This window comes from Coenobita brevimanus, chromosome 27 (genome assembly GCF_032717465.1).
Source record: "Coenobita brevimanus isolate Jiangsu-jjx chromosome 27, ASM3271746v2, whole genome shotgun sequence".
NCBI lineage: Eukaryota > Metazoa > Arthropoda > Malacostraca > Decapoda > Coenobitidae > Coenobita > Coenobita brevimanus.
Genome location: NC_136980.1, coordinates 9,860,471 through 9,880,282, shown reverse-complemented (window position 1 = coordinate 9,880,282; position 19,812 = coordinate 9,860,471). Strand labels below are relative to the sequence as shown.

General features: G+C 43.8%; 1 protein-coding gene across 1 annotated transcript in view; it reads left to right on the top strand.

Annotated features, from left to right (window-relative positions):
• The first annotated feature begins 254 nt into the window (after positions 1-254).
• The window catches only part of LOC145394432 (alpha-L-fucosidase-like), a 30,712-nt gene continuing 11,154 nt past the window's right edge, over positions 255-19,812 (top strand). Inside the window, exons 1-5 of the mRNA XM_080268296.1 lie at positions 255-295; positions 12,346-12,504; positions 12,865-13,113; positions 13,959-14,122; positions 18,587-18,788. Coding sequence (XP_080124422.1) covers positions 259-295; positions 12,346-12,504; positions 12,865-13,113; positions 13,959-14,122; positions 18,587-18,788 — 811 coding nt within the window. The 5' untranslated portion in view covers positions 255-258. The remainder of the gene's footprint in view (positions 296-12,345; positions 12,505-12,864; positions 13,114-13,958; positions 14,123-18,586; positions 18,789-19,812) is intronic.

Genomic DNA, 19,812 nt, shown 5'->3' with positions numbered 1-19,812 from the left:
CATTCATTCACCCCTTCTCTACTTTTATCTTTAATCTTGTGTCCCCCAGACGATTTTATTCAGCTTAGGCGGAACTTCGGGCTAGAGAGGTATGTTAAGCACCGTACATCCGTAATCACACTAAATTCTACGTACTATGTGTCTGCGCCGTAAATACAAGCACGAGTGTGAGTCTGCGCAGCGTGTGGAGGGATGGGGGGAGGGGGTCACGTGAGAGATGGATTGGTCATTGTCAGTCGCCAGCCTCACTTGCCCAGGATGTCGAGGTGTATAGTTTTCATCTCTTGCTTCCTCGGTCAGTCCATTGCTGGTATCCGTGTCGTTTATTTCTTAGTGTTACAAGTCAGTTCAGTGTTCGTAAGTTTTCCCAATGCACAATATAATGAAGCATCCTAGCCCTAATTTTATTTGGTAAGTGTTAAGTGAAATGAGAAATTGAGAAAAAATAATCTGCGTAAGATCCACTTGTCTCCAGCCCGTGTTTACATTTGATTTCGGCTCAGTGTCAACTCGTCACCATTCTCCTGATGTCAAGACTTACGCTGTTTTTGTTTTTGTTTGTTTTTCCTCTCAATATTATGCCTCCTTTAGCCAATCAATTTTTCCTCATTACCCGTCCCCGCCCCGGCGTGGCTAGGGGACGGGTGTTGTTTCCACTCGGTTTCTTTGTTTGTATGTGTTTGTTAACACCTTTACGTGAAAACTACTGGTGCGATTTTGACTAAAAAATTTCAGGGATGATGGGCTATAACCTTATGATCGCCCGATTAATTTTTGATCCAAATTGGGCCAAGGCCCAGGCTGTAGGCCAAATAAAGATTTAAAAAAAAAAAAAAAAGGGTGGGGGGAAATCGTTTTTTTTTTTTTTTTTTTTTTTTGCCACCACAACTTTCAAACTCGTCATATCGACATGAAACCAAAACCTAAGGTGCATCTTTCAAATCTGCATTCTGTAACATGCCTCATTACATCAGGGGGGTCACCCCCCAGTCAGCCATAGGAGGTTCAGTGTCAAGTGGGTCGGGCCTAAATTTTCAAATGGGCATAAAATCGTCAGTTTTCACCCGATTTATTCCAAATTTGATATGTGGCATCTTTGACTAGACATCCTGTTGTGTTTATACGTTGGCACTAAAATGACTGCCGGGGACGGGATTGCTGTGCCTTGGCACCGCTTCGTGCTTCATGTAATGTGTAGCGAAGCCTCTTTCAGACTCACATGCTGTGTTTAGTGAGTGGAAATTGAAATGGGAGATAAAGATAATATCCGACATTTGGTAACGACTGATTCTCTTCATTAACGTTACTTGTCATCACTCGCATAGTAGGAATTATCGCGGTATTTCGGCTATTGTGTTACTGGTATTCCCGTCGTTATTTACCTGTTAATCGTACAGTCGATCAAAAACTATCGCGCTGGAAGGGTCCGGTGATATCCTAAATGACCCGTACTGCGTGTGATATTCCGAGTTACTCCATTGTCCGAATATGCATATGTTAAGAGTACTAACCAGGAATTCTACAGCAAGCAATTTATAGCAACCAAATTTATGAACGTGGGGTGTCACACTCGCGTGAAGTGTGCTCTCTCTCTCTCTCTCTCTCTCTCTCTCTCTCTCTAAATATTTTGATCGACTGTACCTTATTTCATCAGATGTTTACCGGAGTCAGCACTGCAGTTATTTTGTAGGTAAAATGATTACCTTTAAATCCATGACATATTTTTGACTTATTTCTGAGATCGCCAGACCATATCATCCATCCGAGGGGGAATGTTTCATAGCGAAGATAACGAAATAATGATATATATATATATATATATATATATATATATATATATATATATATATATAATGGTTGCCAGTTCGAAGACTCTATTAAGCTGAAAAACGTTGATTGGAGATCTCACAAATATAAACAAATGTCCTGGAAATATGTTAAAGTGAGAAAACGAAAAAGTCAAGCGCTTTAGATCCACGGCAGTTGTTTACATCACGTATTTCGTGCTAAGTCATCGACTCTGCATCATTCTGGTCCTTCCACGGGCAGTGCATATTGTATAAGCAGCATCCTAGTCCTGATTTCGTTGTCATATTTAGTGTTTCTCCTTCCAACCCACGTTAACATTACCTCTTTCACATCATGCAGGTCAGCTTTTATATTCCAAGAAGAGAATCAAAGGCTGACATCCCACATAGAAATTGCCCTTCCCTAGAAAAAACGAACAAGAGGGGCTTAGAATGAGTATAATTTATTAAAGCAATGTTCAGACACAAGTAGATTAATTCAGAGGCAAATCAGTCAATATACTTTATCCTTTCAAGTCGCTTCAGGTTCGTCAGGTCGGATTAGGTCAAATAGAGCGATTCTGGTTATGTCTTTGAAGTCATATGCCAAAAGAAATGTCATTGTGTGTGTGTGTGTGTGTGTGTGTGTGTGTGTGTGTGTGTGTGTGTGTGTGTGTGTGTGTTAGATTTTCAAGTCTTTCAGGTCCTTTTCTCATTCTTTTAAAACCATTACATCGAGCCAAATATGTACAGATCATTCCAGATTATGTGAACGGAGGAGTGCACCAAAATTCAGTACCTTGGCTGCTCCTTATGTATCTAAGTATTTATTCATTCATTCATTTTTATTTATTTATTTATTTGTTTCAGAGACATGTGTTAGGCAGGGAAGTATACTGGATGAACGGGAATGATGGTGAGCTGTCGGGTATGTTGAAGAAGTATAGCCTGAAAAAATGGGCATCGTAGTTCTATTGGTATTTGAAGCAGTCAGTACCCCATCTTCCGAAAGGAGGATGGTGAACTAGAGGAGGAGGGACAGTTTCAGCCTGTAGTCCACCGCATACACTTCCGGATTATCCTTGAGCCATAATAGCAACAACAGATGCATATAAAAAACAGAGATTTAAGTGGATTTAAGTAAACAAGAGGGAGACATGTTTACGAGGCACTGAAACCTTAGTAAATAAACCAAACAGCAGTGTATGTGGTAGTGCTGGTGAACTGAACGAGGGTGGGGGGAGAAGGGGGAGACTATCAGCTACCAGACAAAGGACAAACACCACCACTACCACACTACCATTACTCCACCACAACCACCACCCTTACCCACCACACTTCAGCCACTACCATCACCTTGTCCTACCACATTGCCAGTAATACCGTTCCACCACCAACCTAACCTACCATACCACACTACCGCTACCACCACATAACCACCACCATGACTACCACACTGCCTTACCAACACCATACTAACACACCATACTACACCACACCTCTAGAACACACTACCACATCACACTATCATACCACTCTTCCTCCCAACACTACTGCACTACACCACCACACCACACCACACCATCATACCACATTATCCTCCACCACCTCACACCTTATCACACCACTTACAACACCACACTATTAATGCATCACACCACACCATACTACCACCACAACCTACCATACCACACTACCGCTGCCACCACACCACAGTATCACCTTACAATACCTCACCACCTCACACCTTATCACACCACTTACAACACCACACTAGTAATGCATCACACCACATCATACCACCACCACAACCTACCATACTACACTACCGCTACTACCACACCACGTTATCACCCTACATTACCTCACCAGCACTCCCACACAACACCACAACTACCACACCACCATTATCACACCATCACCACACTACCACATCACACCACACCACCACATCATACCACCACCACCACCACCACTACCACACCACTACTAACGCACTACCAAACCTACCACCACCACACTATACCACAAGCCATACTACCATCCCTATCACGCCAAAGTAGGTTGAGGTGGAAATAAATCCTACATTTACGGAGGAAAATATTCGCCAAAAATCAAAAAAGGTGTTTTGCTGATCTCCATTAGCATCATAAAATACCTAATGAATAAAAATAATTTTCATTCATGTTACCATTTGTTTTTCGCAGACTAAGCTGGTTGTAGCAGCAGCAGTAGTAGTAGTTGTAGTAATAGTAGCAGCAGCCCCAGGTTCATTTGTGACGTGAACCTAGTGGACTGCAGGCTGAAGCTGACCTCCTTAAATCTGATATATTAAGTATAAAAAGTTAGAAATTGGTGCCGATTAATTCACCGCATTCCCATTACTTTCATATTTCCTTAAAATGAGATGTGAAATTTATTTTATTATTATCTTTATCTTGCCCTAAGAGAGACCCCTTTTTGTCTTGAACAACGGAGAGAGAGAGAGAGAGAGAGAGAGAGAGAGAGAGAGGGGGGGGAGGGGGCAGGCAACACCCATTAGTAGTACCACAGATGTTGCCAGGTAGTTTCTAGTTTGTTTGGTTTTTGCTTTTTGTAATTCATTTAAATTTTTCTTTTTGTGTGGGTAGGCTGTACAGTACGATACACCCGTGTCATACAACCCTGGTGCTGCAGAGGAAAGCCTTCACTTGGTGGCACTGATATAACAGGACGGTGGATCTGCCTGGCTACACAAATGTCCCTCATGTCTGTCAACCTCTTAAAGGAGAATGGTGGACTGCAAGAAGAGGACAACTTCAGCCTGCAGTCTACTGGGTGCACATTCATATGAGCCTGGGGTTGCAAACTAATAATAATAATAATAATAACAATAATACGATACGGCCCACACTCACACTATATATTTAATGAATTCCTCTAACAAGTCGCGGGTTTGGATAATCATTCATATTTCACAGTTAACAAATCCTGTATCTTATTAAATGACATACCATCAAAATCTACAACTATCTATAGTCGACGAACACTAGATCAGCAATGCTATACATTATACTGGATCCTCCAAAAAATAAAACACACAACACACACACACACACACACACACACACACACACACACACACACACACACACACACACACATGTCCGTCCTCCGCCTGTCAAAATGTAAATATACCGATGCTGCTTTTTTTTTTTTTTTTTTTTTACCAATATCCTATTCATGGGTTATTGGAGCGGGCCTTTGCCTTTAGGCGGACCACAGTTAAGCTGAACTCATCGTCGTGCCTATCGTTGTGGGCGTCTGTCAGAGACGAGCTTTACAAGCTCAGCTGTTGGTGTCGCTGCAATGAGCCTGGCAGCCGCTGTTGATGCTTCGCTAGCAGTGTTTGGTGGCGAAGCTGGAGAGCCTGCCCTGAGAGTGGTAGTATCAGGACACCTGAGAAGGTAGTGAAGCAGAGGTTTGTTGGACACTTCGTTGAAGTACTGACATTCCTCTTCTTTTTGGTGTCCAGCATTTGACGTGTCCCTATGTATCCCAGGCGAAGGCGGTGTATAGGTAAGTGCGAACTGGGCAGGGACTGCCTTGTCAACACTGAGAGGCTGATACTGGATGGCTGTGGCATACCAAGTTGCTGATGGAGAACCCGACGCCACCCATGACTCGTGTTTGCGTCGAGAAAGAAGATACGCATGGCTTTTGGATTTTGCCTTGGTCTGTGCCAGGCTTTGGGGAATGTGCACATCGACATTTAGCCTCTTGGTGGCATGTTTGGCAGCACAGTCCTCTCTTTCGTTCCCTCTAATCCCGACATGGCTTGGTATCCAGTTCAGAGTGATGTGTTTGCCTTGTTCTTTCAGTTCCTGAGCAAGGGAGAGTACATGGATAATAAGGTGGATGTTACCTTTTGGTTGAGTCGAGGCAAGTGTCTGTATTGCTGTCAGAGAATCTGCGTGTATCACGTGGTGTGACTGTGGTTGGTCAAGAGCGTGCTGGAGGGCACCTGCAATAGCAGCCAGCTCAGTCTGTAACGTGGAGGCTCCATCTGAGAGTCTCCACACTTTAACAGCTTCATTACATATCATGGCTGCCCCGGCAGTGTTGTGAGGAGGTCTACCGAACCATCAGTATAGTATGTCAGGGCTCCATCCAGGGAGGCAGCATGCATGCTTTGGAGGGCTTCCTGGCGTAGCTGAGCTGTTGCAGACGTTGCCTTGGAACTGGCGGGGGTGATGGTATCCAGGTGGATGGTTGGTGGTACCCAGGGTAGAGGGATGGTATAGCTTGGCCGAGGTGTGTCCTTTCCCTTTGCAGTTATGAGGTCCTTGACACCAGAAGCTGAGATTGCTGCTGCCACACGTTGTGCCCATGTTTCTCTATAAGGAGCAGTCTGCTGACGCAGCACTGCAGTTACTGTATCAACAGGAGGTGATGGCCTGGGAAGATGTATCATTTTATCAAGAAAGCAAGCTGTGCATTGCTGTATTCAAATCCCTAGAGGGATAATGCCAGTTTCCTGTTGGAGGTTGCACAGCTTGGTCCACATGGGGGCACCAAGTACAAGTCGGAGTGCATTGTTTTGTATTACCACCAACCTGGCTAACAGATGTTCACTGAAAGTTACAAGACATGGGGAGGAATAGTCAACCAAGGATTTGATGGCATGGGTATAGCAAGCGCGAAGGACATTGTAGCTGGCACCTCCCTTCAGGCTTGTGTTGGATCTCATGACTCTGATCCTAGTAGCTGCTCTTTCTCGTAGGTACCTTACCTGTGCATCAAAGGGCAGCTTCTTATCAAACCAGACACCTAGGTACTGGTGGCTGGAGACCCACTCAAGCTCTGTACCCTGGATGGAGAGTGGTTGCTCAGGGTCTGGTATTTTAGAAGCAATGGCTTTCGACTTTCGACTTTCAGGGATTAATCTTTAGCCCCAACTCCTGACATCGCCCATGGATAAGCTGCAGGGTATGCTGAGAATTGTGCTCATTATCTGACCCTGTAGATACAATGGCCAGGTCATCAGCAGAGCAATGGGTATGTTTAGGAGCTCATCCTTGAGTATGTTGAAGAGGTAGGGGCTCAACATACTGCCTTGGGGAGTTCCGTTTTCATGGGGATGAAAGGAGGAGGAGTGCCCTTGAAAGCGAACAAGTACACTACTTCCTTTTAAAAACTCTCTGAGCCATCCAAGCATCTTACCAGCAATACCTCTACGTGCTAGGATAGAAAGAACAGATGTTGCATTGGCAAGCTCAAAGGCAAGCTCAAAGGCTTTTTCAAGGTCAAGGAACACAACAGTGCAGCGACCATTGCTAACTCTGTTAAGGAAGGTGGTGAGGCATTCAGCCATACCAACTTTTTTGGTGTAAGCAAAGAGGGCAGGGTTCAGAGGGCCTACCTTCCATTTTAGTCTGTTTAAGACCATACGCTCTGCTGTTTTCCCAACACAGCTGAGGAGGGAGATAGGGCACCAGTTATTTGGATCTCGTGGTTTTGGGACAGGCACAATTTCTGCTTTTTTCCAGTGGTGGGGCAAGGTAGCTGCAGCCCATTAAGCATTTATAAGGGAAAGCAGAGCAGTTTGTCCAACTGGGCCAGAAAGCCATAACATGTTATATGTGATTTTATCAGCCCCAGGTGCGGTATCTTTACTCTTCTTCTGGAATCTTTGGAGCTCTTGGGATGTGAAGGGCAGATCAGTTTCAGCATCACTCTGACACGCCTCCTCTATTTCCCTGTCTCTGCCTGGTTGCAACCTGGCAAGTGTTTGGACAGTCTCCCTTGGGAGTTGATCTGAGCTAGCACGGGTTGCAATGGAGGCTGCAAGGTGCTCAGCTTTTCCCTCAGGGTCGGTCCGGGGAGGAATTGTAGGGTGCTTTTTCCCTGCTGTTTTCTTTAGCCTCCCCCACATGGTGCTCAGAGAAGTATGTTGCATCAGTATTTTGGCACCACTTGATCCATTTTTCCTCTTGGATGATTTTCTTTTCCTCAGTGCTGTGACGAACAACTGCCTGCAGAAGTGCTCTGTTGTGGTCAGTACGGTGGCGCCTAAAAAGTCTGCGAGCAGCATTCTCTCTGTTGTTCAGTGTCTTCACTCTTTCATCTTTGTGTATCTTTGTCTGCAGCTTGGTCTTGGGGATGGCGATGTTTGCTGCATCATGAAAAGCAGCCACAAAGGCTTCTCCGTGTTGGTTGCTGTGATAAGGCAGAACTAAATTTCCTCTAGTCTGCCCTCTTTATGTTCCACCTCGGAGGGGGATGAGGTATTTGAGACAGTGGCTGGATATTTAAGTGACAGGTGACTGCAAAGTGGTCAGTAGTGAGGGTAGGATGTAGGCTCCAATCTGCATCTGACCTGAGACTGGTCGATACAAAGGATGGGTCTAGCCCATCTAGGATGTGTGTTGGCTCCCCAGTGTTGAGAAGCGTCACACCTACACTGTCGGTCAAAACGTCAGTGAGGTGCCTTCCATTACGATTTGGAGGAGACGGGGACTGAAGAAGGGGATGATAGCAGTTAAAGTCTCCACCATTGACGGCATATTCTTTTGAAGCTTGGTGGATTAGTTCTTCGAGTTCTAGGTGTCCTCCGGTGGGACTACCGTATTATGTTGTAGGTGGTAAGTCTTGATCGTGCCAGATGCAGGGTGATGTCCTGCACTTCGACTCCCTTGCCACAATGAGGAAGGTTCCCAAGGGAAAACATTAGATGCTCTCAGGTTGGGAACCGATGCGGCAAATCTGTCTGACCCCGTTTTCTCTTACTAATGTGATGTGGTGACTATGCTAGGTCTAATAGGGTGTCTATCTACCTACCTGTCTATGTGACTATGTATATGTATCTACTTAGGGTTTATATGTACATATTATGCCTCCCTGTCTATGTATATATGAATATATCATATATAGCCTATGTGCATGTTGCGTATGTATTTGTATGCACGCCCATATCTTTGTACAGTCATAAGAAAAACTATCGTTACCCTTCAGAGCTATGCACTATGACACAACGACGAAGTGTTGTGGAATGACGGGACAGGAAAGTTTGTACCTCAAACCCGTCAATGTCGGTTATGTGAGACACAGATATTAGAATTTGTGCTAGAGGTAATAAAAACTAGTTAGGTCGTTTGGCCTCCGTGCATAGAGACAACACGTTTTATTATCCGGCACCGAATTAATCAGATAATATAACAGAATGGTGTAGAGTCAGCAACACACATGCTGACAGGCAATGAGTATGTGCACCCATACCAGACGTATGATAGTAATTCAGCCGATACAAGACAAGTTGGTAAATTTCAGTGTATTAATGATATGTATTGCTTTCTACATATAATAAATGTTGAGAAGAAGGAAAATAATAATACGTGTTCGGTCTCATTGCTTTAATATTTTGTATACCCACCCCCTGCTTCCAAAACAGCCTCTAGACGTCGACGCATGGATGCCACTAACTGAAGCATCCACCTGAAGCATTTAACCACCCATCTGAAGCAAACAAATGAACTCGTGCACCTCTGCTATACTATCAGAAAAAAAAAAAAAAAAAAAGCAGTCGATGCCTATATGTTTTATGACACTTCATAATAATTTATTTGTTGTATTCTATAGATAAAAAGTGTTGAATAGTAGGAAAATAATAAACATGCCGAGTTTCATTATTAATCCCCGGCGGGGCGCTCAGGGTAATGCAAACAAGTGCTATATATTTCCCCGCCATATGCTCATTATTCCAACTCTTGTAGTGGAACTGTGATATTGCAACACTAGATAGTGGAGGGACGAACAGCAAGGACCCGCCCCTAATGTCCAGCTAACGTTCGTTTCGCATCAAACATACCTGGGGGTAACGATAGTTTTCTTATGACTGTACATGCATACCTATCCTGTACATGCAGTATGTCTGTGGCTACATGTGCGTGAATATATGCATATTTGTATAGATATATACGTATATGTAAGTGTGCATATGTGCCTCTCTCTGCATATGTATGTGCACACGTGTGTGTCTAAGTACCACTTTACTCATCTCATAACATGTAATGATAATTACTGTGACAACTTTGTACCAAATTTGTATCACTGTATGTCTTTGTTCATTATTGTGCTTGTAATGATAATTACTCTTTACCTTCTATGCCCTAAGATACCGATTTTGTTTTCCTCATGCATCCTTCTCTGCTTGGCCTTCAGGGACAGTGTTCCCCAAAGTGTTAGGGCTTGTACTGAATGGTAAAAAAAAAAAAAAAAAAAAAAAAAGGAAACTAGAACATCGGTACAGACCACCCCTCAGGATGATTTTATCTCCACCTCACCCTACCACACCATTACCACCACCACACACCACCAACATTACCACCACTACAACCAAGCCACCACTGCCACACACCACACCACCACTAGTACCACGCCACCACTACCAGACTACACTATCACAAACACACCTCATCCCTACCACATCTCACCATCACTTTCTTCTTAGTTTTAGTTTGGCCCAGATATTCGCCCTTCTTCAGCTTATTCCACGTAGCTCAGTGTCAGAAAAAGACAATACTACGGCTTTGAATCCTTTCCATACCACTTCTTCATGACTAGCATTATATTCTAGTGTTAATCTCTCGCAATAACTCAGTAATCAAGCTGGAGAGGTAATAATTTTAGGCCAAGTTAGGGTGAATAAGGTATAGACTCTGGTATCTCTTCCTTATCAGTCTTTATCAGTTTATTTCTCTGTCACATTAACTTTCACAAACCCGTATGACTCAGGGCTTCTAACTAGGGGTGGAGGCTTCGTTGCACCCTTTACTTAGCGATTTATTTCTCACCTTATCCTCCAGCATCTTCTTGTATGTCACTGATGAGAAATATGACAGGTATAAAAACAAGGTAAACAGCTCAGACGAGACTGTTTAGGTGTACTGTATAAAATAAATCGCTTAAGGAGAGGCGCGATGAAGCCTCCTGTGCGACTTTTAATGCTAAGAGAGAGAGAGAGAGAGAGAGAGAGAGAGAGAGAGAGAGAGAAGAAGAAGAAGAAGAAGAAGACGAAACGAAAAAGAAGAAGAGTGTCTGAAGTTAGATGGGCTACAGTACTAAAATCGTCCAGTTCATGAGATGGACGATTGTGATGGTATTAGCACTCCCAGACTCCTTTGACTCGCTCTCAGATGAATTAAAATTGCTTGGTTTTAGGTGGAGGAGAATACTGATACAGGCATGAGAGGGTTTTATATTTATATGTTATTTATCCATTCTGTGTCCATGTTAACGGTACCTCTTTAGCACCTGGACATATATATTTTACCTACTGCGCCACCAGAGGAGTTTATACCGAATAGGGTAGACGCATGGCAGTGAAGGCAACATACAAACTCTGCGAACCAGTTTTCCTGTGAGATATCTCCGATAAGCTGAGTACAGTCTTCTGGTGATGGCAAAAATGATACTCGCAAAAGACCTCATTCTGTACTACCCATAACCTTTGCCATAATTTGTAGCGATTGGATTTTAATCAGGGGTACGTGTGCCCCTAAGGAATACGAAACCTTAAAGCCAGGGGTACTAGACACACCGACAAATGCAACGTTATACTTATGTTGATACTGAAAATATATATGCCATAGATACGGTAGATAGACAGATTTTCAGTAACTTTGTGCCACCATTGAGAGGTTTCAGTGTCAGAGAGACGGATAAGTGATCAGTTTGCTTTTCAACCTGGATTCCATAAGTGACAGCGATCAGATGAAATAGGATTTTGTTGGGCTGAAGATAAAACAGTAATGTCCGAGTGGAGTTTGAATCAGCGCAACCAGATAAGGTTTGGTATGCTCAACTGAGATCATTCCCACAGTTGACAGAGAGAGTTCTGAATGTTCTCGCACCGTTTGCCATCACATACATTTGTGAGGTAGGTTTTTCATTATGCTTACGTATGAAAACAATGCAAGAAACCATTTGGGTGCAAGCAATGATGAGTGTGTGCCTCTTTCAACGAAAAAAAAAAAAATAGAGAAGAAAAAGAAATCCCACCCTGTCATCGCCTAAAAAAAAAAAAAAAAAAAAAAGCTAAGATGTCGGTGTTTTCTGTGTAGGATGGGTGCTGTAATACAACTGTTACTGAACTGTAACCAGGTAAATGATATTTCAGCAAAAATATCCAGTTTTGACTCAATATGGTAATTAAATGATTTACATTTCTTAGATGTATATATATCCTATTGATCCATTTTTTTTTGGGGGGGGGGATGGAGAAGTAAATAGCTTTCTGAATCTCATATACTTTACTTTGAAGTCAGTTTTTGTTAAGGAGTGCGGGAAAATATTATGAAAACTCCAACGGTACGAATACCGAAAAAGGATAAGAACCACATTTCTGTAGCGACTGGTGTTTACGTCCACTGACTGCATGGCTGATTAGTATTTCTACATTACACCCAAAATATCAACGTCCCTTACACCAGCAGACCGAAGCATCCCCGCAACACACGAGACTTGAGATGCGTGCTACGTGGACCACTCCCTATATATCAGCCTTTCACTTTGCACTCAGTGTGTGTTGTGAGAGCCGAGTACCAACCGAACTGGGCGTCACTGGATTCCCGCCCTCTGCCCAGCTGGTATGACGAGGCAAAAGTCGGCATCTTCCTCCACTGGGGCGTGTTCTCCGTCCCTTCCTTTGGTTCGGAGTGGTTCTGGAATTTCTGGCAAGGTAAGGTGATTGTATCTGTACCCAGCAAATGATCAAGAAATTTACTGAAGACTCCTAAAGCCCTATGAGTAAAATAATGCTGAAAATGTTAGACACTGGGACCATAACATAGCGTTCTAGCCGGCATCAGTAATTACTTTAAAAACAGTTATAATTCAGCGTAAGTGTAAATCATCCCACATGTCAAGTCTCTAAGCCAAAACCGTCATTCTGCGGCTACTGGAAACGAGTCAAGCCATTTAGTCTTTAGTTATTATTCCACACAACCAAAAAGCACCATAGTCAAGCCTCAAAGTAACTAAAATCTGTAATCCAAACACTACATCTGTCAACCTGTAATTTTATCCTACCATTCCACAGATGACAAGAACCAGGCGTACGTGAATTTCATGAAGAACAACTATCGGCCTGATTTCACGTACCAAGACTTTGCCCGGGATTTCACCGCTGAGTTTTATAATCCTGAGGAGTGGGCCCGGATTCTGGATGCGTCTGGTGCGCGTTATGTTGTGCTGACCAGTAAACACCACGAAGGGTTTACTCTCTGGCCTTCTAAAGGATCATGGGGCTGGAACGCTATGGATGTTGGGCCGAAGAGAGACCTTGTGGGTGAGTGCATTGGTTTTTCTCTGTTGTTCCTTCCATAGCATGTCCTTCATAGCAACACTGCACCATAGTTTTAGCCTTGTAGGACATATTAACACTTCCTGTCTTCTGTTGCTGGTGATGTGGCCTTTGCTATCCTCTCCCAGGCATTGTAATTACCTGTGTATAGCTAAACGCCTTCATCCCGTAAGGGGTAACCACAAACAAGTAGTCTCCATGTCGCCCTGTCCTCTGCCGTTCGCTTGCCCTTCCTCCACTCCATCCCTCCATCTCATCCTTGATCTCCCTCTCCCCTCTGCCCTTCACCTCACTCACTCACATACACTCTTCTAGTTAGTTCTCATTCTCCACCTTCTCCACTTGGCCGAACTTACCATATCTAAAGGAGTAAAATCTCTATAATGGCCGTCTGTTTAAGGTAATCTTGCAGCTGCTTTCCGTTTCCAAGCTGCACATATCCACTTCTGGCTGTAACACTCGTAACCCGAATAAAACAACTTGGAGACGGCAAGAGTATAATGAAAAAATGTCCTAGGGAGCAAACACTGACTATAATCTTTTGTTTCAGGTGATATGGCGGCTGCTAACTATTGCCAGACTCACTGTATCTAAAACAGTAAACACTTGTGATCTTCGGCATCTGCTATCCTTTGCCGGACTGTCACATCCTAAAGAAGAAACACTCTGGTCTTCTGCATCTGCTATCCTTTCTCTGGCTTTTGACATCTAAAAAAGTAACAAACCTTTATCAAAACGTTCTGTTGGAGGTGATATGGCTTTTCCTATCTATTCCCAAGCTCCCAACGTCTAAAAAGGTAACCAATATGTATCACAAGGTTCTGTTTCAGGTGATCTTGCTGCTGCTGTCAGGTCCCAGGCCCCACACATCCACTTCGGGCTGTACCACTCCTTGTTCGAATGGTTCAACCCCTTATTCCTGCAGGACAAAGAGAACAGCTTCCAAACACACGAGTTTGTGACCAGGAAAACCATGCCAGAGTTGTATGAGCTGGTAAGTCAGACAGCTTTTTCTTTAACCCTCTCATAATCGGAGCAGCCCTGGTATTTTATTCAACTAACACCAGGCCATTTTATTCAGCTGAGAGTGAGACGCATGGGAACCTGAGATTTTTCATTCCTTTTCCTTTAGTCATGTCATGGTCGGGACAACTCTAGACTCCTATTCCAGCTACTGACAGACGACTTGACTGAGCTACGTTAGTCCTAGAGTTAATCAGGAGAGCAGAGGGAAATGTAGTTGGTGCAATGAATGTCTTGATATAAAACAGAGGACTGGGTGTGGAGGCTGCAAGAGGATGGCATGAAAGTGTGTTAGTACCCACATTAACGTATCAGTGTCAGACTTTGTAATGGTATGAATGCACGAAGTAGAAAGTAAAGGCAGTGGAAGTGGGACTATGCATGACAGAATGAGAAAGTAATAGTAGTGGATCTGGGACTATTGGGGAATGTGTGTGGAATGCATAGAAAGAAGGGGATGAGATATAACGCGATTCGCTAAAGATGTGGAGTAAGGAGCCTGTTGATAATAATGTAGAGGAGCGAGATTAGACAATATGGTCACATGAAGAGACATGTAGGTAGGGTTGTTGTTGTCGTAGTTGTTGTTGTTGTTGTTGTCGCACCAGGCTCATCTGAAAAATGAACCCAGTGACTGCAGGCTTAAGTTGTCACAGCCCAGTCCACCATCCTCCTTCCAGGGGATGGGGAGTTAGTTGAGCGGCTTGTGTATAACCGTGCAGTTTATACGTAGTTATATCAGTGCCACCACATGAAGGCGTCTCTCTCCAGAACCAAGAAATGAGAAGAATAGGGTCTATGTGAGTGAGTTCAAAGGTGACTGGAGATACGGTAAGCCACGAAGAAGCTGGATGGATAAGATAAATGTGTGAGAAAACAAGGTATGAAGGTCAGTGAAGGTAGAGTTTACAGGGATTTTGCTGGATGAAGAATTTACGGAGGAGTACAGTCGGCTTCGGGGACCATGTTACCCTTTGCCATCCCGCTCTCACTCATGTGGCAGCGGCGTACTAGTCGTGTGGGTGGGAGGCAGACAGCAGAGATTTTTCGTATTAAGTATTGTGATACAGTACATCGACATATTAACATGCAGTCGAATGATCCACCGGGGATATAATATAATGTGGAATCTCTGTAAGGTGATGTGGTGTTACCCACAGTAAGGGAGGGGAGAGGGGGGAGGGAGGCAGGTCAGGAGAACGGGAATGCCGAAGTGAGAATGAAGCGGCAAAACAACTTGTGAACTGCAGGGTTACGAGCACCTCACAGTTTACGATTACTAAGGCCTTGTGAGTTTTTAGGGCCTGGATGTCCCCATAACCTCCTACTCTTCTCCCCCTAGAGGCATGTAAGACAATGACGGAAGGGAGCTAGGACAGTATCACTATTACCCATTATAACCCAGTGGAAACGTGGGACAGCTTCATTCCCCTTCCCTTCCTCCCTTCGTCTCCCATTCACGGTGCTTCGATGCTTCACCACCACTTCAGTTCACATTCCCATTCTCCTGACTTCCCTCCCCCCTTTCTCCTTTCCCTTACCTCACCCCCTCCATCACCCTACCTCTTCCACCTCGCCACCACTTTCTTCATCAGAGGCAGCATTATTCATTGTAAGTAGCACCACATACCCTCACAGTGATTCCATTCTGTATTATATCCTCCGTGGAACATTCAACCGCGTCTTGATATGTCGATTTACTGTATTAGACTATATATAAAAAGAAAAATCTGCTGTCTGCCTCCTACCCATGCGAGCAGTACGCCGCTGCCACATCAGTAAGAGTGGGGTGGCAGGGGGTAACACGACTCCTGGAGCAGACAGTACATGGTAAGGGTTTGACACATCTCTCCTGTAACTCAATTGTCAAAGGAAATACTCTGTCTGGCAAGTGTGTGTGTGTGTGTGTGTGTGTGTGTGTGTGTGTGTGTGTGTGTGTGTGTGTGTGTAACTAACCTCAAAAATACACAAACAGTTTGAGCAGATTGTTATGCTTGTGAGATGGCGCCAGGATTGCGAGGGCTTGAATGATGTGTGAATGATAGTGTGGCCATTTCACGGGGCATGCTCTTGATGGCTCTTCTACTAGTGCATTTCCTTTGTATGTGTTCATACCTCACCAAAGCCATAGGTGGCAAAAGAGGTCAAGATGATGATGATTACACAACCTCGAAGGCGTCCTTTTCACTCTAGTCATACAGCCTCCAGGCGAAAGTGGCTGAGGTTTACATACGGTCTTTATTAACCGCTTCACCTGGATGGATATAGCCTTCGTTAACTCCTTCACATAAATGCCCTATAAATGTGAATAACACTGGTCAGCAGCAGCGGGATAAACTGAAAATTGTCCATTGGCTGGAAGGGTTCAATCAGAATTTCTTTTCCTTTTTCTTCCTACGTCACTCCCCTGTAAGTCAGACAGTTTGTGTGGTCTGCGTGTCTGTGTGTATGCTGTAAGCCAAATACTGTTAACCCTTTCTGGCCAAATCAAGATTAGAGTACAGGTTAATACAAATGACGTCTTTCAGCTGAAAGGATCATGATCATGATCATGATCATGATGATCATCAGCATCAGCAGCAGCGACAGCAACGGCAGCAGCAGCAGCAGCAACAACAACAACGGCAGCAGCAGCAGCAGCAGCCATTCCTTTTCTTCCCCATCAGGAGCTTAGGAGCTCCGGGTTGGGGTATTCGGTCCCAACACTGAAGGTCAGGGTGACCAAGCTCACTCGACCCTGTGTGGCGTCACGTGAGCAATAAACCCCACCCATTCCTCAGACGGAAACCATTACAGGCGCCATCCAGCTGCAGCATTTTAACCCACCAGACCACCAGTCGTCATTTGGTTATATGGTTACAACTCAGAGTAGTAAATGGTTTCCTGGGTTACTGAAACCCAATTGGTTGTCAGTCAGTGTATAGTAGTCACCTGTAGGCAGCACAACATCGAGTGAGTCGATGATGGGCGCCCCTCCTGTTGCAGTAATAATAATAATAATAATAATAATTATTATTATTATTATTATTATTGTTATTATTATTATAACTAGAACTCTGAAACTGTCCTGCAGACAGTCACTAGACTCCACCTAGCTACTCTTTCTTACAATGACCTTGACCCCATTAGGGAGATTTGGATTTTTTTTTCTCTCAACAATGGCCCACACCAGGACACATAACCTGGGCCATTCAGATGCCTTGCGCAGGTCGTGTTGAAATCTTCAGTAGGCACGACCAATTCATCTCGTTCACAACACATTACTGATATGACTCATTCTGACATGTCCTTTCACTGTGGGTAAAGGATCTGGATTTTTTTTTTTCTATCAACAATGGCCCGTGCCATGACACACAACCTGGGCCCTTCAGATTCCTCGCATGGTCTCCTGTTCTTCTGGAATCGTTATGAGACTCTGAGGCAGGAATAATAATACCAGCGAAAACAATAGTCTGCACCTATGTAATATGTGGAGACTAATAATAATAATAATAATAATAATAATAATAATGATGATGTTGATGATGATAACTAATAATATTATTATTTTTTAATTAACAAGGAGAAACAGACAGTGCAACACACACGCCCACGAACTAATCTAAGGGCTAAAAATTTAACTTTGCCCTGTGATCATCACTTTCGATCAACTGCTTCAAAATCGAATTGCTTCATTTCTGTCTTACACTGAACCCTTGCACCACTTTTGGTCCAAATCACGTCAAAAATTCTACCTGAACCTCTTCCTGTGGCCTGGAATTCTGACCTTTCCCTTTTATCTTGACCTTTGACTGACTGCTCTTAAAATCGCATGTCTTCATCATGCCGACCTTTAAACCCTTCCTTGAAATTTGTGAAGACGACTGAAGCTGTTAAGTTGACCTAGTCACTTGGCCTGGTCCTTTAACCTATTGTTCTCTAAAGCAGTTGGTCAGCTCCGTCGCTGATCCTTAAGCCTTCCATCAAGTTTGCGCCACATCAGATTAAACCTGTTTTTTAGTTATTTTGTTCACACAGACACTCTGGTTGAAATCTGACTTTGTTGTGTGACCTTGATCTTTGACTGATCATTCTCAGAATCAAACACTTTTTTTTTTTTCATTAACCTCAACTCTTGAACCCAGTTTGGTCTGAAACGGTCAAAAACCTTAAGTTGATCTTACGAGGTTAAATTTTGACCTAGCCATGCGACCCTGACCTTTGATATGTTTCGAAAAACAGTAGGTCAACCCCTTGACTATTTCTCTCTCATTATGCTAAATTTGGCTACAATCGGATTAAAACTGTACGGGTTATCACTCACACACGCGAGCAAGCGTGGCCGCGTTGAGCAAGAAATAGGTGTATAATGATAACACAATGAATAAATCAGTATGCAGTAATGACTACCAACTGTACATTTACCCTGACGGTATATAATAAATGTGTGCCACAGGTAAACAACTACCATCCCGAGGTGGTGTGGTCTGACGGGGCTGCTGACGCAGCAGATTGGTACTGGAACTCCACTGTGTTCCTGGCGTGGCTGTTCAACGAGTCCCCCGTCAAGGACACAGTGGTGGTCAATGACAGGTGGGGCCTTGGCACAAGCTGTCATCATGGGTCCTTCTACACCTGTAAGGATCGTTATAATCCAGGTGAGAATAACCAGGATGAACAATGGGTAATCTTAAGGAATTTCTGCATCTGTATAAACACTTATGCTGATGGCAACGATTGATGATGGTCAGTAGTAGGTGTGATCAATAACGGATAACCATAATCCCTTCTACGTGTGTGTAGACCAATATACAGTAAAAGTTCTTTAATCCGGAATACAGTAGCCCATGGACCTTCCGGATTATCAGATTTTCCAGACTATCAGACAGGTACCTGAAAATGTTCAAAACACACCCAAAAAATAACATCCGGGACCTCCTGAATGTCGGCATGGGTGCGGAATTGGATAGTTCGGCGCACCACTTTCAGCTATTTTTCTATATTTTTCATTTTTTCCCGATTGCTCTCAGTTTTTTACCTAAAAAGCTAAAAATGACCCTGGGTTGAAAATTCCAAACCATCGGATTTTTCAAACCATCGGATGCCGGATTATCGGAAATTCAGTGTAATCTGAGTGCAAATGACAGATGATGGTGCATGATGGGGGTGACACTATCGTCATGGATCCTTCCACACCTGTAAGGACCGCTGTAATCCAGGTGAGAATGATATCTGATGGATAATTATAAATGGTACCAATTGTAGGTGTAGGTCAGTTATAGATTTTTTTTTTTTTTTTTTGTTCAACTCTGGGCATAGGCTTCACAGCCTGCTTTCAAGGCCCAGTAGCCCTCCTACGTACCGCACACCTCTACATGTCACCACTTCGGCGCTAACACCCACCGTCCATACTGAATACATGCTAGGGCTGTCTCATACAGGACTGGTGTATTGGTATTAGCGGGGGTATTTTTACGACATGTCGGCGGGTCTTCTGGTAGATCAGTAAAGCCTGATTTTTATGAAATTCAAATCCTTAAATTGTTCCCTGCCCCAGTGGGATTTGAACGCTATAATCCAGGTGAGAATGATGGGCGATATATGTTAGCCAATAATAGGTCACCATGGGCGCTTCCTCATCTGTAAAGGCCATTGTATTCCTGGCGAGAATAGGTGGGGTCT